This window comes from Rhinolophus ferrumequinum, chromosome 5 (genome assembly GCF_004115265.2).
Source record: "Rhinolophus ferrumequinum isolate MPI-CBG mRhiFer1 chromosome 5, mRhiFer1_v1.p, whole genome shotgun sequence".
Lineage (NCBI taxonomy): Eukaryota > Metazoa > Chordata > Mammalia > Chiroptera > Rhinolophidae > Rhinolophus > Rhinolophus ferrumequinum.
This window is the reverse complement of record NC_046288.1, coordinates 14197385-14220941: the sequence shown is the minus strand read 5'-3', so window position 1 is coordinate 14220941 and position 23557 is coordinate 14197385. Positions and strand designations below refer to the sequence as shown.

At 34.7% G+C, this 23557-nt stretch overlaps 1 protein-coding gene and 1 pseudogene across 5 annotated transcripts in view; both read left to right on the top strand.

The window, feature by feature from the left end:
• The window catches only part of N4BP2 (NEDD4 binding protein 2), a 72331-nt gene extending 59091 nt beyond the window's left edge, over positions 1-13240 (top strand). For 4 of the 5 annotated variants that reach the window (XM_033106335.1, XM_033106334.1, XM_033106337.1 and 1 more), the window contains 4 exons: positions 2087-2275; positions 3219-3387; positions 8071-8194; positions 9434-13240. In XM_033106335.1, the coding sequence (XP_032962226.1) occupies positions 2087-2275; positions 3219-3387; positions 8071-8194; positions 9434-9479 (528 nt within the window). In that variant the 3' untranslated portion in view covers positions 9480-13240. Of the gene's footprint in view, positions 1-2086; positions 2276-3218; positions 3388-8070; positions 8195-9433 lie in introns of those variants that run through there. The other variant, XM_033106338.1, reaches the window with a different exon arrangement.
• A 3070-nt stretch (positions 13241-16310) lies between these two features.
• On the top strand, positions 16311-18248 carry LOC117022305 (60S ribosomal protein L32-like; annotated as a pseudogene).
• Positions 18249-23557: the final 5309 nt, after the last annotated feature.

Sequence of the window (23557 nt, the reverse complement as noted above, 5' to 3'; positions counted from 1 at the left end):
ACCATAGGAAATGGTTTTGGTATTATAGTACATCATGCTTTCCAGAGAATAATAAGTGGCAATAATTAGGTGAAATTATAGTAAACCACATCACTATGAAATGGATGTAAAAATAAATCTTAAGTTTTATTTTAAAAGAAAGTAGCTGTTTGAGAAAGCGTCTCATTATATGCTGTTTTTTTTTCTTTTTAAAAATTAGAAATAAAGGATCTCTTTCCAGAGGACCAAATGTGATTTGCATTTTTTAGTATGAACACCAACAGAGACTCTAATACTGTGAAATATTTGTGTTCATAGTGTTAGGCACGGTGGGCTTTTTGAAAGTCATAAAAAAGCATTTTTATTATTCCCTCCCCGCAAAATCTTTAATTTTATCAGGAATGCAAACCATGCACTCATTGAATGTTAAAGCATTAATATGAAACAAGCTTGTGAGTAAGTACTGGCGAGAATGACATAAGGATGTAGGTCCTGTGAATATTCTTCTATGAGAAGGAGCCTTGTATTCTTTCATAAAATAAGCTGGATAGTTATTACAAAAGTAAACTGTATTCAAATTGTATGTTTATAGATTTTTTGACTCTGGTAATGAGTAGTTAGGAGAATGGTGATGCCTTTATTTTATTTCCCCCCCCCTTATCTTTAACTTTTTCAAGCCTCTAGGATTCTAGGGACAAAGTAAGCAAAATGTAATGAGTGAAAAGTTATACAATCGATTACTGTTATATATTAGACAAGTTTTTTCTCAACCTTTCTTGGCTTCTGAACTCCATTCGCAGGCAGGAAATTTGAAAAAATATATATCAGTTAGCTATATATATTATGTAATACATACATAAAATGTTTTATAATTTTAATATATGATACTACATAAAATGTTAATTGGCATTTTATTAAGGATTGTATTATAGAGTACATTGTAATTATAATCCTTCATAATATTTCTAATTTAATGACAATTTTCAGTTTTTAGAAATTTAACAAGTAACCTATACTTACTTTCAGTTAATTATATCAGAAAAATATGATTTGTTTAAGAAATTGAAAATTATATTTTTGGGGGGTATTTTTGGGATTGAGTGTTCATAAAATGTTAATTAAATTACTTGATTATGGTACCTGATACTTGGAATTCTTTTAAACTTTTAAGAAAGTTAACTTAATCATAGTCTTTTATCTCCCACCTACCTCCAACCCAGTGACAGACACACTAGGAAACATCAGATTGCTGCTTGTGAGCAGTTTTCTGCAAACTGCTTTGGAGAATGGGGATATATGAAAAGCAAAACTGGTTATAGAAGTCACTATATTTTGCTGTTTTTTAACATTGACTTTTGATATTTTAATGACATCTGGATATACCATATAAGAATTTTCTTCAGAAAAATAGAATTTTCTATTTGGTGGCGAGCAGTGAGGGAAATTTGCATAATTATTATTTCCGTTAGCTTGTATTTTAAATTAGTTACTTTTGCTTCTTTAACTAAGGGTCTGTTCTGGATAACAATTACTTGATAGATGATTTTTCAAAAAGCTTAAAAAAATCAATACAACCATAGTAGCTAATTGGTAGTCAACTGATTGAAAACCGCTCCAGACCCACTTAGGATTTTGACTACGTACCAGGCATGGTCACTCCACATGCCCTTCTGTTTTAAAAATAATATTATTCAATTTTATTGACTATTTTTTTAAAAATATAGATTGAAGTATGCCATCACTACCTTCAGACTGGACTCTTTGAGTGAATGGATTTACAAACAAAATTTGAAAAATTTTGCATTAGTTAAATTTTTTCAATATTTTATATTCTCCCTTGGCTTGATTTGGTGACCTAATTATAGTTTGATAATTTTAGAAAACTTCAACAGCTTCTAGGATAAGGATGGTTAAAGAAGGGAGGGTACCCTTAATGGCATGAAAAAATTGATGATAGTCGCTAAGTGCATGACTTACTAGGGAAGATTCTGTTTTCTGAGAAGAAAGATGAAAAAATAGTAGAGCGCCTAGTTTGCATATATATTTTCTATAGGTAAAGCCTTTATTTTCTTTCTTAGTATTTTACTTATTGTGTAATATCTCATAGGCAAAGAAATCGAAAGAGTCTGAAGAAATACCAGGTGAACCATTCTTCCAGGATTTTGAGTATCCAGAGTATGATGACTATAGGGCAGAAGCATTCTTGCACCAGCAGAAGAGAATAGAATGCTACAGCAAGGCAAAAGAAGCATATCGAATGGGGAAAAAAAACGTTGCCACGTTTTATGCCCAGCAGGTAAAGAGGAAAACGTTGTCACTTACGATGTCTGAATAATCTTGAAGCAGATGATACTCATATTGTGACTAGATTAAGTTAAGCTGGGGAATGTGGACTATATACATGACATAAAATATCCTAATATATGAGAAATGTATGGTTCTGAGAATTTCACGTACTTTGAAACACATAACTTTCTGTGTTTGCTTTAGCGGCTTACGTGAATTGCAGTTTATTCTGACAATCCATAATTTCTTTTAGGTTAGATTTTCTCACTCAATACCACTCCTAAACAAATACAAATCTTCTGGAGGAAAGATAGCACAATGTTAATATTGGCCATCTCAGGGTGGGATTACCTTGTGCCTTATATCGTGTTTGAATTTTTAGTAATGTATCACTTTTATAGTCAGAAAAAGAAAGTTATATTAATATCTTTCAGGAAAGTAAAATTTCTACTGGAGCTCGTTTGGTATGGTATTACAAAAAACCTGTCTGATTTACTTTTTAGTTTTGTGGTTCTGTATGGCTTACTTTTTTGTGATTGAGTAGAGAAAGGTATCAAACTGGTGTCATCCCGTAAGCTCTAATGGCAAACCTTGAGGGACGGCTTCAGGGGTAACAACAAGGTGTTGAAAGGGATGAGACTCACGATCATCAAAGATAAACCAACCAGTGGATTCCTTCTTGAGATGGGTAGTGTTTATTTAAGTTCCATTTTCGATGATTTTTGGATCAGAAAATATGTTAGCAATGATGATTTAGTATATTACTAATCCACCGAAATTCACCTAAGTTTTGGTGCATTCTTGCTTATTAGCCCGTTGCATTTAAAAATTGTTTAGATTTGTTGTTCCCTTTTTTGTTCTACCTTTCATTTGGGACACTGTTGATCTCCTTATTGCTGCTAGTAAATAGCAAATATCACAAGTGTTTACTGGTGATATGTTTATAATTAAAGGGTAGTCTCCATGAGCAGAAAATGAAAGAAGCCAATCACCTTGCTGCCATGGAGATCTTTGAGAAAGTCAATGCCTCCCTGCTGCCCCAGAATGTTTTAGACCTCCATGGGCTACATGTGGATGAAGCTATAGAACATTTGATGGCAGTTTTACAGCAGAAAACTGAAGGTAGGACCGTGAAAATGACAAATTTTCAATACAAAATGTGTCTACTTCTATTGACATAACTTACACATTCAAGAGAGCCTGAATGTATGGCTGAGGATTTGTGCCACACTTAGAGATGTTTGTATTACGCTTGTTCTTCAAGAGAACCTTCTTGGGGAAGAATAGTCATTGGCATGGCCATTAAAGTTCCTTTTTTATTTCCCTGTTCCAGTTATATTTGTATTCTTCTGTTGTATTTGTTAAAGGGAGGACATGGGGTAATCTGAGAATCCTCTGAGACTTATAAATGGGACCTTTCAGGACTATTACACATCTTTGTTCAGTAGACATTTATCAAAGCTGATATAATTTATTAGATGTCAGTTGTTCAATAGATGTTTAACAAAATACAGAAGTAAGTCAGGTGATAGGATTTTTACAGAATTATCACAAAGGCAGGATTTTTCAGTGTTTGCGTTATGATGGTACCCCCTTCTCCCTTTCTGCTTGTGTTCTGTCTTTGCAGGTCAGTAGGAAAGGTGACTTCTTGTCTCTTACCTAAATTTTACCTCATCCCAGGGCTTTGGATGAGGTTCTTTTTCATGCTTCCATTTCATATTACGTACTTCACATACATTAAAGTATCTTGTTGGTTTAGTGTCTTGTTTCTTTTTCGTGATTAGTTGGTAGCACATAGAAAAATTCCATCACTTTTAGTCACCCCAGACTCTGATACTAGATGTCATCTCCTTTCATTACTACTATAGTATTTTTGAATACTCACAACTTGGCTTTTTCTTCATCTTCCTTTTTATTGTGGAGGCGTAGCATCCCGTGCCTCAGCTATTACCTTGTGGCTCCATAGCCCTGCCCTGTCATTGACAGCTGTATTGTTCTGGTTAATTTATGTATATTTTCGAAAGCTTGACACTATACTTTATACAGGTTTATTAGTTCATATATCACTTGTAATTAATTAAATACTTGATTATGATTGATATAAAAGGTTGAAAATTCATCTATTTATCATAAAAACCATGTTGAAAAGGTTATAGAGTAATATAATAAATACCTATGTACTTATGAATCCAAGTAACAGGTGGTAATATTTTACCCTAAATGTTTTATATATATTTTTGTCCTCCCTTTGTATTCTTCCCAATCCTTTTCTCTTTTTTCCTTTCCTTTCTAGTGGAAATCAATATCCTTCTATTTGGTCTACATCCTTCCTGCCCAGAAATAACCTTTACTCTATGTACATTCATCCATAACCAGTCTATAGTATTCCTTTTGTGAGATTTAAAAAATGAACATATATACTGTCACATTATGTCATCAGATAAGCCACTTATTTTATTTGTACCCAATACAGTTTTCAAGATCTACTCATCTAGATGGATCTGGTTCTTTTTACTGTAACTGCTGTGTAATATTCTGTGAATACATCATAATGTATCCATTCCTCTGTCAGTGGGTATTTAGTTATATTGTTGCAGTGAGCTTTATTTTGCATATCAACATGTGTGCTCTTATCATTATCATTATTTCCTAACCTTTCATATTGAAAAATTAAAAACTTTCAGAGAAGCTAAAAGAATTGTACAGTAAACATCCATGTATCCTTTACCTAGATTGATTAGATGTTAACATTTAGCCATATTTGCTTAATCTCTCTAAAACTGCTTTTTGCTGAACCATTTGAAAATAAGTGGTTAAACATTGTGGTGCTTTACCTCTAAATACCTCAGCATGTTTATCTCTTGAGAACAAATTCATTTCCCTATATAATCACAATACCATTATCACTTTTAAGACATTTATCATTATTACAATAATATACAAGCCATATTCAGATTTCTCCCGTTGTATGGAGATGTTGTGTCATTTTATCCCCCTCAATCCAGGGTGCGCAAACATCACCTGGTCCAGTTGGTTGCCCATGTCTGTAGCCTCTTGTAATATAGAGTAGTTCCTCTGCCTTTTTGTCTTCCATGTCATCCACAGTTTTGAAGACTTCAAGCCAGTTGTTTGGTAGTCCTACAACTTTTAATTTGTCTGATTGTTTCCTCATGATTAGATTCAATTTACAACTTTCTTGGTAAAAATAACGACATAGGTGATATTACGTCATCCTTGTTGAACACATCAAGAGACCTATACGGTCACTTTGCTCCATTATCAGTGATGTTAAGTTTGATTTCTTAACTAAGGTGGAACTCTGTCAGATTTCTCTATGTAAATGTACTTTTCTCCCTTTGTAATTGATTAGTAATTTTTGGTGATCGGAAAGGGGGGAATGGGGAGTGATTGCTAACAAGTATAGAATTTCTTGTTGAGATAATGGAATAATTTGGAATTAGATTGTGTTGATGGTTGCACAACATTATAATATACTAAAAACCACTGAATTGTGCATTTTAAAATACGTGAATTTTATAGTATGTGAATTTTGTATCAATAAAAAAAATTACAAGAAAAGTTATTTAACTTGTGTAAGGTGATAACTTGGTGAGACTCAAGATACAAACCCTTTCTGGAAGCCAACGCCCATTTTGCTGCCATCTATGGTGGCCTGTAGTTACTGTCAGTAACCACCAGATGGTAGTATTTGTGAATAGAAATATGTCCAGGGGAAAATCTGTGGCTCTGCCCTGAATTGCTTTTATGACAATCATAAAAGATGATTGTCAAAATTGTGGGTGAATTAAGAAAAATGTGCCTTCTGATTGAAATATAACACCACCACCTATAAGGTATTTTGCCTGTGAATAAACCTGAAGCAGACAAAGCCTTTAGATCTGACTATTACTTTTTAGGGATTTAACAGGGAACAGAGGAACATGTTAAATGGCACCATCACAACAAAATCCAGACTGTGAAAATTCAGGATAAATGATACAATTTTTCCAACAAATTGTAAAGAAAAACACAGGGGGAAGAGAGAACCTTTAGATGAAAAGTTCCTTAAGAAATATATCAACCTAATGATGCAATATGTGGACTTGTTTCAACTCTGATACAAACAAATCACTGTAAAAACATTTTTTGAGACTATTTGGGGAATTTCTTAGTCATTTTTAGAAACATGATATTACTGAACAGTTTTTAATTTTGTAAGATATAATGGTAACATTATGGTTATGTTTTTTCTGAAATACTGAAATACTTACAGTTGAAATGATAAGAAATTTGGGATATGCTTAACAGTGAGTTAAATAGGATTTTTAAAAGGTGATAAATAGCAGGAAAAACCTGAAATTTGGGAAGCTAAACGTATATGTTAATTCATTCAACAAACATTCTTTGAACACCAACTTTACTTGAGGTGTGTGATTCAAAGAGAACATTTTCAGAGCCCTAAGTGAACTACTGAAACGTGAGATGGTATAAAAGACTGACCTAACTGATGAGGAGAGTAGTAGTGAAGGAGTGATGAGAGTAAATTATAGTTAGTTAAGAGATCTAAGGTTGTTTTTTTTTTTAAGTAAACTTTTATTTGTAACATCACATCCACAAAGAACAATGCACAAATAATAATTGTATAGCATAAAAACTTTTTACAAAGTGATTACCCTTGTGTAGCCAGCACCCAGTGAGAGTTGAACTTTTGAACAAAATACTGCTTGAAGCAATGGATATGGATTAGAGTAGAAATGGAGATCTTAAGCAAAGAAGGAATTAAAAATGCAAGAGCAACATACCCTCTTAAAATTCTAGGCTAAATATTGCCCTGGAAATATGAGGCTTGAAAAACCATCTGTTTGTAGATCTGCTGGAGTCTTAAGGCAACTTAAGGAGCAGAATATGGAATATATATATATATTTGTTTTATATATATAATATGTTATTTGTTTTCAATGTAAATGTCAAAACTTGTGCTATTTGTAACTGAGGAACAAGTATTTATTAAATTCATTAAATCAACTCATTATTTACAGGGTTTTAAAAAAATTTTATTGACTTTTAGCATTTATATATTTGATTTTCTCAAGGTCATATCCAGAGCAGTAGCTGCAGTCTTTTAAGAGGCTTAGGTTCATTCAATATTTAAAAATCTTCTATTTGGAAGAATTTCTTAAGTTAACAATTGGTTATCTTCAACAGTAAGACTGAAGTCCATGCTATAACTAGTGGACTTGCTGTTGGCATTCCTGAGGGTAATATTCTATAAAGTAGTTGTTTTATATCCCATTTTGCTGATTAGGAAACAGGCACAAATAGGCTAAGTAACTTGTCCATAGTCATATCATGGCATTTAGCGGCCGCTAAATAGACGAAAGCTGGTTGGCTTCTGAGTATTTAATTAATAGGATTGTTGTGTGAAGATTCTTAGATGATAAATATAAGTCACTTAAAACAATGCCTGGCTCCATGTGTGTAATAATTTTTAGGCATGATTAATACTATTGTAATTATCATTATTTCAGAGAGAAATTCTGATAACACAAGGAAATCTCCCTTGCCACATGGGAAGAAGTTTCACTTAAGTCTTTTAAGTGGATACATTACTATAAGACTTCCATGGTTACAGCATAGATGAAATGTACATTTAAAAACATCAATTTTGGGGCTTTTTGAAGTAAAAAAAAAATCTCTAAATCCCCTTGAAAATAATTTCATATGTGTTTGAGTAGTTACGGTTTGTTTTCTATTGAGAATGTAATTTAAATGAATGTTAAATTGTTCCAATTCCTGTTGTAACAGAATTTAAGCAGGATGGTGGTAAGCCCTATCTCTCTGTGATTACCGGGAGAGGAAACCACAGCCAGGGAGGAGTGGCTCGAATCAAACCAGCTGTCATTAAATACCTAACAAGCCATAGCTTCAGGTGAGTATAGATTTCTGTTATCAGTAATAGCAATTGCCCATATATTGATAGTAAACACAAAGAGTGTGCTCAAAACGATTTCTTAAAATAGTTAACTAAATTTTAACCATCTGATTTCAGCCACAAAGTCGTGCTTAAATTATGATGTAACATTCCCTGCTGGATTTGTGGTGTCCAGTAAACCAGAAATGAAAGAAAAATGTGTTTGTTGTTCAAGTTATTATCTGACAAAACTATTTCTATCATAAATTTAAAATCTAAAAGAAAATAAGTATATTTGTATTTCTTTGATAATGTATTCAAGATAATTAGATCACACACACCATAGGTTAAGGTCACTGTTTAATTGTTCCTTTGAAAGTAAATACATATTTGTGGATTTTGGAAGGAATTGGGAGCTTGTGCTGGAAAAATGGTTATAATTTGGATGTGTTTAAACTTTAGCAGAAACATTCCGGCCAGAATTTATACATCTTCATAAATTAAAATGCCATTAATGACAAATATGAAATGTCCTTTTTCATCAAGTGATTATTATTTAATAACGGGAAATGACAAGAAAAGTCCAAGAATAAAGATCTGTTGACAGAGTCCCTGAGGATGTATATAATTAAGTACCCTCCTCCCCCTACTTCTGGTTTCAATTAGGGTAGCATATTTTGTTTATGTCATGTAATAAAATGTTTCCCTACATTATAGAAAATAGTAGTTTTAATTCCGAGCATGAAAACAGATGACATTTCAGAGGTACTTTTATAAAAGGAGTAGTTAGACCAGAACATTTTCATGTTAGGATTAATGATCTATTTTAGACACTAGCGTTTTTTTAAATTTTACAGTGAGGGAGATGAAAGCATTACATGGCCTGATTAATCAGACTTACCTATTAGAGATTTCTTCTTGGGTACTGCCTTAATGCATAGAAATAATGTAATGCAGATATCATCTTATCCTTGATCCAGCATCAAATTAAGGCTTGAGAATTTTGAAAAATCTTACATTATAATAACTATTAAGTTAGGAGTAACTCTCAGCTTTAGCATTGTATTTATTTTGACAATAGATTAAAAGGAACATAAGCATACACATTGGTCCTGGATATTGACTTAATAAAGGAGAGTAAGTACTTTGATAGTAAATATTATATTTAGCATAGGCACTTGGAATTAATTATAAGATATATTCCTTGACCAGTTTGAAATTTTTGTCTTTAAAATGACTCTTCTCTTATTTCTGCAGGTTCTCTGAAATTAAACCAGGGTGCTTGAAAGTCATGCTCAAGTAAAATAAATGTCCTTGACTTAGAAGTGTGAAGGTTTGTAGGCTAAAATTAGTTTTATTTGCAGTAATTTAGTAAATTTTACTGTCAACATGTGTTTTATTAGAAATAATGTCCAGTTGTAAAACAAAAAACATTGTGATGTTTTTCAAAATTTAAGAGAAATTTAATTTTTTACTGAGTCAAATGCTAAATATGTCTGTTAAAAATATTAAAGAAAATTTTTATTGATTACAAATTGTCCAAGAAAATTACCAGCTCCAGTTTTAAAGTTTTAAAGTGTGCTGATTCTTTCTGAGAGACGAAATGTTATCTTTGTACTAATTATTTGACATTTAGTGAAGTTCTAAAGGTGTCTGTAAGAGGTATTTAAAGTGCTTTGAGACCTGGTTCATGATTTTCAAAGACTGGTATTAAAAAAAGAAGTGGTAGCAGTAATGAAAGAAAGAGCTAGCAAAAGACTTTGGAATACTTTTTGATTTCACAACTAACTTAAAAAAAATACGTTTTATTTTGCCATATCCTACAGGAAGGAAGACATGCTATTGCACTTTCTTCTGTTTCGTATTTGTATATGACCTTGATCTCTTAACATTTTGTTTCTTTTTTCTGTGTGTGCATTTTCTGGGGGAAAGTTGGGGTCTGAGATTATATTGTAGTTTTATACCTTTCATAGGCAGAAAAGTTTTCAGAGAAGGATACATGATTAGATATCTACCAACTGTTGCCGATTTATATATAGAACTGCTTCTAAACTGTCTATGTAAGTGGTATTTAAGACAGTACTAAAGAGCTATCTTCTATATTGAGGCATGTAATTTCCAAACTGTAGTGGGTGAAAATCCTACTAACCAGAAACAAATATAGAAAACATTTTTGATATAATCATAAGAGGAATCCTTACAACTGAAAAGCTTTTAACCTCTATTTTTTAAAAAAGCCAACTTTCTGAAAGAAAACTTTCATTGACTTCTGTTTTTTAGTGAGCTCAAAAGTCCTGGAAGTGTGTCAATTGTAATTTCCTTTACACAAGTTTAATGTGATAAAGTATAATTTCCCAATATGAGACAATGGCTTAAATAAATTTGACTTTGGATGCGGAGAATATTTTCAACATACATAATGTTAACAAACAATTAATTGTGTTGCTTTTTGATAAGCTTAAAAAATCACTTATTTGGATCAGGAATTATAGAATTGAGCTATTACTGAAAGAATTCTGAATTACAGATTGGCTTCCCAAAAGAACAGACATTTTAATGAAAATAAAACTCAAAAACATGTTTTTATATATCATGAAAGCATGCTTTTAAAAAAAAGAACCATATTGTTGATATTACTTCCGCAAAAATAAAAATATGTTTATTATTTAAAAATGGTTACTGACTGGTATTGAAGTATTATGCACATTCTTCAGATTGTAAGAATTTGTTAAAAAGAAGAAAAAAATGCCAACAATTTAACATACTTTTTTTGTAATGTGTAGAAGAGTTGTATACATTAAAAATAAAACAATTCTGTTGAACAACTTACAAAACTACAGTTATTAGTTAATGATACAAGATATTTTTACGTATAAATTAATATGTAAGAAATGTGACTAACAATACTAAAACCTGGAGTTAATTGAGTGTGTGCAGCTGCATATTCATTTTTTCTGTTTTTATAGTTCCTCACACAGTTTATAAAAAAACATTATTGCTTTTGAGCACTTCAGCTAGACTTATTTCAATATTATAATAATGATTAATGTGGGAGCAGTCAACAAGAACAAGAGGTGAGGTATTTTTGAGGGCAGAAACCAAATAAAAAAAGCTATGTTTTATATTGTATCAACTTTAATTTTATGCTCTATTTTGGTAAATCGAGGGTATTTCTTAATCATCATTCATAAGTATATAGGCACATTTTAAGCATTATATGTATTTTTATGAAGTTGTTTAATCTGAAACTGCTACCTGCCCCACCATCTAGCATACTTTAAGCACCACATGATTATGAAAGAAAATTCTGTAATTATTCCTTTCTTGTTTTTCCCATTTCTAAATCCTATGTGCCAAAGGTAAACATAGTTTGGTGATTATCAGATTTTTTCCCTTCTGCCCATTTCTAAACCCCATGTGTCAAAAGTAAAGACAGTGTGGGGATTTTCCATTTTCAGATGTTGGTATATTTGTGCTATCAAATGACTCATTAGAATGGCTCTTTGAAAAAGTATTCATATTTGAAAAGTGTAACTCTTGTGTAGTTTGGAATGTTTTTGTAACATTTATATCTTTCAATAGTTTCCTACCAGTATGTACCAGGGGAAAAAAGAGAACTAATGTGAAACCACAGGGGATGTAGTGTTGGGCTGAGAGGACTCTTATCAGTATTTTTAGTCCATACATTTCCTTCCTTGAACCTGAGAAATGGAAGCATGTTGTCTTATATTTATTAGCTGTTCATATATCTCGATTATATTATTTTCAAATTGAGGTTCTTTTCAATTTATTAGTGTTTCCATACTATTTGCAATTCTACGGCCTTTAAATATAGGGCATATTATATGGTAGAATTTTGTTCTTTTTCTTTTTAAATTCAAGTGTTTTATATACTTAGAAAAAGGACACATAATAATAGCAAGATTGGTTATTTCTCAGCTAGAAATTGGAAACTTTGAAACTCAGGAAATTGCTCTGACAATGTTTTAACTGTGCTCTCATTTAAGAAAATGACAAAATGTATAAAAAAGACACAAAAATAATGTGTGCTGTTTTTTCCAAGTGCTTTTTTCTAAATGCTTTTCCATTGTGCGATGAAGTGAAGTTTGATAATTTTTCTGTGTGGTGGTTAAATATTGCTTATTTTTATTTACATGTTAAACAAATTTAAATGTGTGGCAAAAAAAGTGTCATTTAAAAGGTAAAGTAAGTTTATGTAGAATGTATGTTAATGGTGCTTATTTTAATAATGTAATTCAAGTTTACAGTATTATTTAATGACTCTTTATAGAATTTAATAGAGAAACAAGACTAGAGAACATCTACATCCCAAAGAGCCTTTTAGGACTTTCACATTATATGATGACAAATTTTATTATTTTCCTTAAAGTTGAGCAGTTGACTTTTATGGTCCAAGTGATGAACCTGTTGTTAGCAAATGACTGAATTAACCGTGAGACTTCTCATTAAAATACAACATTGCAGCTATCAGTTGGAGAATGCATAATAAAATTTTCAGATGGTATATCAGAAACGAAAGTTTTTATTTGTACTATAAAGAAAATGTAATTTTGCTGTTGACTCTATACTTTTTTATTGAAAATGTTTTATAACTTTGCTTTAAAAAATTTCTTATGAAACCATTTGCAAAGTACATGCTTAATTTAATAAAATACTTTAGCCACCATCCAGTGTGAGGAAGTCCTTCATTTGATGTGTAGGGTTAGTGGTTTAAATATTAAAATATATTTTATGGCTATAATTTCAACGGGAAATTAAAATTTCATTTCTGTACCACAACTTTTATTCTAGGTTGAATTATTTTGCTGTAGCAAGTAGGGGTCCTCTTTTGAACCAGATAAATGGATTAGCTAGGTTTATCTCCCCATACCCTTGTATCTCTTTTTTTTTTTTTTACATTTTTTATTAGTTTCAGGTGCACAAAACAATGTAATAGACATTTATCATTTATATCTCTCACACAGTGACAACCTCCCTCCCCCATGCACTACCCGTCTGATATTGAACACAGCCATTACATGTCCATTATCTCTATTCCTAATGCTGTACTCTGCTTCTTGTAAATATATATATATATATATATATATATATATATATATATATATATATATGAAATTGTAGTTGACATACACCCTTATATCTTTTGACTGCCGTCAAATTAAGAGTTGTGTCACTAAGGGATTCAAGCAATACTTTAGTTAATATTAAAGACCCTTGAACTTTATTTAATTCCATAGTAGAATAATTCACTCATTTAGCAAGGACTTAAAAATATTTTTTAAAAAAATATTTATTTAGTACTTGTTACTGGAGATACAATGTAAGACAGAGTTTCTACCCACAGGTATTTCATAATTATTCTCATCAACTATTTGGTGTATAGTGATTTATATTATGGGACCCATTCATATATGTTTTATTTTAAGATTAAAGAGAGTCTTATAATACATAGGTATCTTACAAGGGCTTAGAGAAGTTGATGGATTTGCTAGTTAGTGACAGAGGAACCTTGGTTCTCAGACTCCTAGTATAGAGCAACTGCATCTGTCATAAGAATAAGAGTAATTACTTAAAAAAAGGTAATATCCTATTATCCCCAACTGAAATAGATGTGGCTCCACAGTATTTGTCTATGAAAATCTGTCATTTATAAATCTGCCTTCCTCCTTTATCCAAAAGAAGCTGGTAAGGGTTTTCCCAAAAGCAAAGACAAAAGTTTATTTCTCTCAATGTAAAATTCCAGAGGTATAAAGTCTAGGACTGATGGGCGTGCTCTTTTACATGAATTTTTGGGGGATCTGAGGTCCTTTTAGCTCACCACTCTATCCTGCTCAAGGTGTAGGCCTCATTTTCCTAACCTAGGGTGGGTGGCTGGAGTTCTAACCATCACATCTGCCTTCTCTTGGAGGAAGTACAAAGAAGAAGGGAGCCATAGGCAAGAATCAGCAATCTTTTATAGAAGATTTTTGGAAGCTGCCATAGGACAATTCTACTTATCTTATTGGCCATAACTTAGTTACATGGTCACATGTAGTTGCAAGAGAGGCTGGGAAGTTGTCTGTATTTCAGACTGCCATCTGTTCAGCTAAAATTTGGGCTTTCTCTTGGAGTAAAGAGAATGGATATCAGGGGAATGAACAGCAGTCTCTGCCACGTCATTTTTGATCACTGAATGCAAATAATGTAAAAATTAGTTCTTGATATATTTCTTCAACAGACCTGTGTTGATGACTACTCTGTGCTAGGAATAATACACAGGTAATCACAGTTGTATATATTTTAACTTAAAAATTCAACTGATAGTACTAAGACATGGCTCATGGAATGGGCTTCCAGTTGATGACTTAACTGCTAATGGAATCACTTTTGATCTGATAACTCAGTTGTGGCAACTAGATTAGGTATGTAAGTTAGTTCTAGTGATACTGTTTAGTTAATATATTTGCATTATTGCCTTTGTGTTTTCTTAAACATTTATTAATCACACCAACGTGTAATATCTCAATACTTGGTATAAGTTATTTAAAGCTAGGTAAACCAGGGTAGGGATATGTAAATATGTATATGTGACTGAAGAACTAGAAACAGCATAGGAAAGAACTGGAAGCACCAGGTCGGGAGGGAGGGGATCAGTAATTCTTTTTGGAGGTAGTAAATTTGAACTTTGCTCTCCTGATTGAAATGACTTTCAGTGGAAAGTCATTTCATTGACTTTATGTAGGAAAAAGTTTAAACACTTCAAATTCATAGCTTATATATATATATAACTATACAATCATACCTTTCATAGGTTCTGGAGCAAGCCAAGTAATCTCATTTTAAATTGAGTTTTTTAGAGTTTTAATAGCTAATTAACTATTAACATTTTAATATTAAATAAGTTAACAAAATGTAAACAAATCCCTTAATACAAGGAACGACTATATTTTGGGATAGGGAAATAACAGAGAACGTGCTCAATTGGCAGTTCCATTTCTGGTCAGATTCAGGAGCACCTGCAGGGTATGGAGGTGGGGTGGATGAAGAAATGAAGTGGTGGAGTTATTTCATTTTCCAGCTTTTATTGAGATATAATTGATATATAACGTTGCATAAGTTTAAGGTGAACAATGTGATGATTTGATACATGTATATATTGTGAAGTGTTTACCACAGTAAAATTAGTTAACATATCCTTCACCTCAAATAATTATCATCTTGTTATGGTGAGAACATTAAAGCTCTACTCCTATAGCAACTTTTAAGTATACAATACAATATTATTAACTATAGTCAGCATGCTGTACCTTAGATCCCTGGAACTTACTCATAACAGAAAGTATGTACCCTTTGATTAGCCCCATTTCCTCTACCCCTCAGCCCCTGGCAACCACCATTTTACTCTCTGTTTCTATGAGTTCAGTATTTTTATTTCCACATATAAGTGACATCATACAATATCTGTCTTTCTCTGACTGACTTCACTAAACATAATGTCCTCAAGGTTCATCTGTGTTGTTGAAAATGGCAAGATTTTCTTTTTTATGGCTAAATAATATTCCACTGTATATATACACCACATTTTTTTTTTTTAATCCATTGATGGACACTTAGCTTGTTTCCATGCATTGGCTATTGTGAATAATGTTGCAATAAACATGGGAGTGCAGGTACCTCTTTGAGATACTGATTTTGTTTCCTTTGGATCAATACCCAGAAATGGGTTTGCTGGGTCATACGGTAGTTCTTTTTTAAATTTTTTGAGGAACCTCTACTGTTTTCCATAGTGGCTACACCCATTCACATTCCCACCAGCAGTGTACCAGCGTTCCCTTTTCTCCATAAGCTTGCCAGCATTTGTTCTCTCTTACCTTTTTGATAATAGCCATTCTAATCGTGTGAGGTGGTATCTCATTGTGGTTTTCATTGCATTCCTGATGATTAGAGATGTTGAGCTCTTTTTTGTATACTTGGCCATTTGTATGTCTTTGGAGAAATGTCTATTCCAATCCTCTGCTCATTTTTTAAATTGGATTGCATGGTTTTTTTTGTTGTTTTGTTTTTGCTGTTGAGTTGTATGAGTTCCTTGTATATTTTGGATATTAACCCCTTATCAGATGTATAATTTGTAGATATTCCCATTTCATAGGTTGCCATTTAATTTTGTTGATTGTTTCCTTTGCTGTGCAGAAGCTTTTTAGTTGTCCCTGGTGACCAGCTCCCATTCAGGAGCCCACCCAGATTTACCTCGGTAGAATAAAAGAGGCTCCTACTACTCTTACCACTTAGGAATTTACAGGGGTTTTAGGAGCCCTGTGCCAGAGATGGTGTCAAAGACAAATATTAGAACAAGAGATGCTTCTAGTGTTCTTAACACTTAGGAAATTACAATGGTTTCAGAAGCTCTGTGCCAGGAACGGGGAGTGGAGGAGTGGGGGGCAGAGACCCAACATATATTTTCTATTATCTCACAGTGGTTATATTTTTTTAAGTTTTTACTTTTTGAAAAAGATCTACATCCTGAAGTATTTACATAAAATGATACGATGTCTGGGATTTACTTGAAAATAAGATGAAGTGGGTGGGGTATTTACGAAATAAGATTGGACTAAGCTGGTAAATGTTGAAGCTAGGGGTTCATTACTTTATAATGTCTATTTTTGAAAATATTTATCATAAAAAGTATTTTTAAAAAGTCCGTAGAGGATCTGGAGAAGTGGACGCTAGACTTGGCTCTGGAAATGATTTCCAGGACACTGCAGAGTTAACCTGTCACAGTAGCTGCCATCTCTGCCATAACTAAAAGGTGAGGAATCAGATGGACACCTAGGCACCATCACCACAACTCGCTCTCAGCATACCCAGAGCTGGTGACCAGACACCAGAAAAGTGTTGCAGAAAAACCTCACCTCTCCATAGTGACTTTTTAGAATAATGAGCCAGAGCAGTAGATAGACGGCCTTCAACTTAATTCTGCCTCCCAAATCTCGTAAGAGAGTATCTAATTGGTAGAAACTATTTGTATCTAGATTTGCACCTTGCAAGAGGGTTCTAGAAAATGTAGTTTTAAACTTTCCAGACTCTACAGTAGCTCATTAGAAGAAAGTGGAGCTAGAGAGTGAATTATCAAGTGTCTGTATTTATGACACTCATGGTACTTGTCAAACCAGGTACTAGATATAAAATAGGTTGATGTATGTATCACAAAAGGTTTGCATGTCAACTGGTGTATGTAGAGGTGTGCCAGGGGGTACCACAAGTCCAGGACAAGTGCAGCATATCTTTCAGGAGCATTAATTTTGCTAAATGGCAAATACATATTATTTAATGTACTTTATTTGTATATCGAAATAAAAAATGGTAAATTGTAGAGAAGAATAGAAAACTTTGCCTTAATTTTAACGATAAGATAGTGGGGTTCAAACAGATTAATCTCTGGACTATTTGCCTAGATTCCCTTTTCCTCAGAGTAATGTTTCTCAAATTCTAGTGTACAGAGGAATCTACAAAATGCTCAGTTAAAATAATAAATTTTTGCTCTTCCTCTGTGCTGCCTACGGAGGTGGCACTCATCTCCTACTCAGTAATATGGCTGCCCTCAGACCACTTGCGAAGCCCAAGATTGTCAAAAAGAGGACCAAGAAGTTCATCGGGCACCAGTCAGACTGATATGTCAAAATTAAGCTTAACTGGCGGAAACCCAGAGGCATTGACAAGAGGGTGCACAGAAGAGTCAAGGGCAGGTCGTGATGCCCACCATTGGTTATGGGAGTAACAAGAAAACAAAGCACATGCTGCCCAGTGGCTTTCAGAAGTTCCTGGTCTACAAAGTCAAGGGAGCTTGAAGTGCTGCTCATGTGCAACAAACCTCACTGTGCTGAGACTGCTCACATCGTCTCCTCAAAACACACCAAAGCCATTGTGGAAGGAGCAGCCCACTAGTCATCAGAGTCACCAATCCCAATGCCCAGCTGCGCAGTGAAGAAAATGAGTAGACAGCTTGTGTGCAAATTGTGTTTTAATAAAACCATAAAATTCTGCAAACAATAAAATAAAATACAGATTTCTGCCCTCCTTTAGACTTCCTGAATCAATCTCAGAAGGTTGGGCCCTGAATTTTAAATTAACACCCCAGATGATTCAGGTGGGCCACGTTAAGAAATGCTACCCTACTGGGGTAGCCCACCACAAAGACCTTATCCCTTTCTTAGCTGTTCAAGGTAGCCTTCCTTGCCTTCTACCCCATGCCTGGTTTGCAGGTCCTCAACTGTAATCAACTCTGCCAAGGGACACAGAAAAATCTAGGTACCATTGTAAGTTTCCATTGAGTAACATTTAATCAGAATAATCCAGTGAGGAAAATTGAGGCACAAAGGTTAAGCAATGCCCACGATTACACAGATAAGAGGTGGAGAAACCAGGATTCAAAACAAGGTTATCAGGCTCCAAAGCCTGTGCGTTGAGCCATTATGCATACGCCCTCAGCAACGGTCTAAGAAGCTCAGACTTAACGATTTATCAAGGAGAAAACCAAGATACATTTTCCCTGGGCTGTCACAGTAAACTAATGACCCTTAATTGCCCTCCCTGGCAGTCTCCTCAAAGCCTGTCAGGCTTCAACAGTCTCTTCAAGTCTATTACTACTTCTGTCCTGAAGGTTCTTCCAGCTTCTCTCCACTGCCAAGTTCCAAAGCTACTCCCACATTTTTAGGTTTTTGTTAGAGTAGAACCCCCTCTTGGTACCAAAATTTGTTAGTTATCTATTGCTGTGTAAAACCCTCCAAATTTAGTGGCTTAAAACAACACCAAACATTTATTATCCTTGGGAGTGGCCTGGCTGGGGGGTTCTGGGTTGGAGGTTTCATGAGGTTGCTGCCAAGACTCCCCTGGGGTATCAGTCGTTTGAAGGCTTGATGGGCTGGGGAATCCTCTTCCAAGGTGGTGATTCACTTGCATGGCTTGTAAGTTTGGTGCTGGTTGTTGGTGGGAATCCTCAAGTTCTCCCTATGTAGGCTTCGCCACAGGCATCTTGAGTGTCCCTACAACATGGCAGGTTTCCTGAATGGGCAATCTGTGAGAGCAGAACAGGCCTTGCAATGCCTTTGATCACCTCGTGGGAAGTTCTCACACTATTATTTCTGCCAAATTCTATTTGTTAGAAGCAAGCCACTAAGTTCAGACCACATTCAAGTGTAGGGAAATTAGCTCTACCTTTTGAAGGAAAGGGGGTCAAAGAATTTGTGGGCATATTTATAAACCATCGTTCCTACCACGTGCCAGAGACCACTAGGTACTTTGCAAATATATGCAAATAATGTTTATAACCACCCTGTGTGGTAGGTTTTATTGCCCACATGACATAGTTTCTGGCCTACCCAACACGAATTCTTTCTTATCTGGTATCTGGTGGCATTGTGCCCAGGATAGACTGACCCCAATCTTGCCAAAGAGGGTGAATTATGATTGGTCAAAAAAGGCAATCCTGGCAGCCCTATTTCCCTTTGCGTGACAGGTTAAAGGGTGGCTATATGACCAAGCCCCAGGGCCTTTAAAATTCTGCTATGAGGGTTATAGGAAAAGTTTTCCTCCCTAATACAGAGAAGCGCCTGGGAGGAAGTGCACCCTTCTTCCCCAAGACTTTGTGTCTGCATGTAATGCCTGGAATTGCAGTTGCCGACAAGGCCCAAGCCAATATGATAAGGATGGTGGAGCATAAAAAGGAAAGAACCTTTTCTCTTCATGACGTCACTGAGCCACTCAATTTACCATGGAACCAATCTTAAGCCACCATGTTATAGGAGACAATTAAGTTACCTTTGGTTGGGTTTTCTGTTACAGCTGAAAGTACCCTAATGGATATACCCTATTTTACAAATTAGGGAACAGATGTTCAGAGAGAGTATGTCACTTGCCCAAACTTTTCCAGCTAATAAATAGCAGAACCGCATTTTAGACTGAGATCTGTATCCTAAACAATTTTTCTCCAGCAATTCTCAGGAGTCAGGGAGGAGAAACAGGGACATCATTTGGATTAAGCAATGAGTGACAAACAGGTATGGCAGAGGGTCAGTGTGGGAAGGAAGTGAGAAGGAATTTCAGGTGCTGTGTATAAAATTGAGATACAGACTGGGTAAGAGGTCAAGTGGAATCCAGAGGACACTGATAGACTGGAGATATGGGGGTGAATAGTGAAGGTGTTGTGAAAGGAAAGACCCGATTCAGAAAGTGTGAGGGAGAGGGAAAGTGGAAGGCGATTGTAGGAAAGGAGAGAATTTCAGAATTTCAAGATATTAGGACGTAGATATTTGTTCCCAACAAAGTTTGATTTGTGGCTGATGGTTATAAGAGTAGAGAAGGTCTCAGAATTGATACCAAGTTTCTGGATCATCCATTTATGTATATATTGCCCAGGAAGGTGACAGGTAATGGAATGGAGAGGAATATTGAAAGTCAGTCTGCTGAAAGTAATGATGAATTAAAAAAAAAAAATTTTTTTTTTTTAAACTAAATCAGAATTCCCTGGCCCTTTTTTTTATTTGGCAGTAATATCAAACCATCCATTTTCAAGGTTTCTGGATTCCTATCAGAAAAAGCAAGAATTAACTAGGTATGTCTTTGGGATCATGTGGATGTTTGTGTCCACTTTGCTGGATACAACAAAGGAACAAACCAACCACTGGAACACAAGGGTAGCATACTGCTCCAGCTGGAATCCAGCTGGGTCATCTGAGCATGTCACATCTGAACACTTTAGTGGAGGAGAGGAGGAGAGCTGCTCTTGATTTGTTTTCAAAGCAATTTCGTTTGAAAGAGTGAACAAACTGTAATCAAGTCAAATGTTTTAATCACTTAGACCTTCAGCCTAAGATACAAAATTTTTCTTTTTCTAACCCCCTACCCTGAAATAAATTTACCAATAAATCCCAAAGATTTACTACAAATAGTACAATTCATATTTGCTTTCCTCTTTCCTCTCTTTAGACAAACATCAAATAAAATGCAGGTGAAGGAAATGAAACAACTGGAAGCTGACTTAGAAACTAACATTAACCCTGAAGAATCTAAAAAATTGTTAATGTGAATCTGTTTAAAATAAAGTGTTTGGGTACTGCTTTTCAAGTAAGGTAACACAGTCATACTGCTACAAAGTCCCTGGGTGGCAAAAAAAGATTAATCTTTTTAAAACACACAAGGCAGGTTGTTTATGCTTTATTTGTTTAGCTGTGGTCATGGAGACAATCCCAATTTTTCATAATATCCTCTTGATACTGATGCAATACAATGGCATAAAAGACTCAAAGTGCCATTAGACATAAGGACCAGAGTATTTGATCATAAACGATGATTTTGGGTAATGTTTGAATGGGAACATTTGATATGGACAGTCAGATGAAAGACCAAAATGTCAAAAATAATTTAAAAAATTTTCATGGTCCCCATCCTTCACACTGATAGGACCTGACTCAACACAGCCCCACTATGAGGAAAGATTTATAAGAATTATTCTGTTTTAAAGGGAGGCAATGGATGGAATCATCAGGAGGAGCTGAAATGACTGTGGGAAATGGAGTTTCTTAGGTCTTCCTGAAACAATTCTTTGCTGTGGCACTTCACTTGTTTAAAGTCACTTCTTTCCTGTTCATTGATCCATCTGAATATATGGAAACCAATGAAGTACACGTAAAAAGTTACCCAGTGTGGAGACAGAGACCCAGAGAGCAGTTTTCAGGCTCTCGGCCTCACGTGGAAAGGCTCGGTTATTAGGTGGCCATCAGCTGTAATCAGATGGCCATCTGCTGTGGCTGGGTGGCCATCAGCTGTTACCAGTTAGCCATTAGCCACTAACATAACTGCCAGCGGCTACGCTAGGGGGTGGGTTGGTTGGTAGAGAAGTGGCTGGCGGATTGCAGCTAGCAAGTGTGGTTAGCAAGCGGATTACATGGCTTGATCCTACTTCCTGTGTCTTGCACCCCAGTGAGGCTGGGGTGAAGGAAGATGCCTCTTTGGGGTACTGGCGGATGTTTGCTTTTGTGTCTCGACCAGCCGCCATCGAGAATACAGTGGAATGACTCCCCTATCTATGGCTCCGTTGTTGTTCCTTTTTGGCCTCACCATATCCTGCGTTCTTGTGTGGGGAGCGGGACCAGAGACCTTAAATTACACCAACTATTTTGGATTATCTCAGTTTCCCTGTTTAGATAAACAGTTGGGAATGGATAGCACTCTTCTAAATCTCTGTGATAACTCTGAAGTAGATGGAGCTGTTATGTAAGAAGTGCTCACTGTCTTTTTAAAAAAGCTCTGGGCTAAGTTTTTCTTTTCATTGTTCTGTCTTTTCTTGGGTAAAATTAACTTCTTCCTTCCAAAAATAATGTCTGGCATTTGGTAACTTAGGTATCTATTTTTAAAGTATCTTATTAATTTTTTATTACACTCATGCAATGAAATTATTTGCTAGAACTTCTGAATATAGTTTATACCTTGGCCCTTACATTTCTTGGTTCCTGTCCTTGGAATCCTGTTAATAATTTAAGATCACGTGCCTGTGCTTTCATTATAAACGAACTCAAATCTTTTTAGTAGGCAGGATATAAATAGATCAATATATATGTTTAAGGGGAAAAGAAGCAAGGTACACAAGGGTACTTGCAGTATGATCCCATTTGTGTTTTTAAAAAAGAATATATATATATATATATATATACACAATATATATATAAAATATATATATATTTAGATAGATAAATCCACTTATATGCTATACATCTCTATGTGTATACACACACACACACACACACACACACACACAAATGCAGACCCACACATAGGGTGAAAATCCTGGGCCCCAAAGACAACCTCAGAGAGTATCATGTTCAGAAGACAGAGTAATTCTAATCTTTATTTGTATTCCCCAAAGGAGTTATATGAAACACTTGTATTTTTTGAATAACACAAGTTATATAAAACATACCCTCTATCCCTGAAAATAAGACCTAGCTAGATAATCAGCTCTAATGCGACTTTTGGAGCAAAAATTAATATAAGACCTGGTCTTATTTTACTATAATATAAGAACGGGTCTTATATAATATAATACAATATAAGACCAGGTCCTGTATTAATTTTTGCTCCAAAAGACGCATTAGAGCTGATCGTCCAGCTAGGTCATATTTTCGGGAAACACGGTAGCTTGTATAAACACCCCTTTAACTCTGCATTCCCACTTAGTCTTTCTCTCTTCCACTCTCTCATATCCTGTAGATACTCCAAAGTCTCTGACTCCATATTTCTTAATCTCTTCCATTCACCAAAACCCTCCATGATATCTCTGCCAGGCCTCATCTACCAACCCTCCCTTTTTCTTTCCATTTCTTTTTCCCC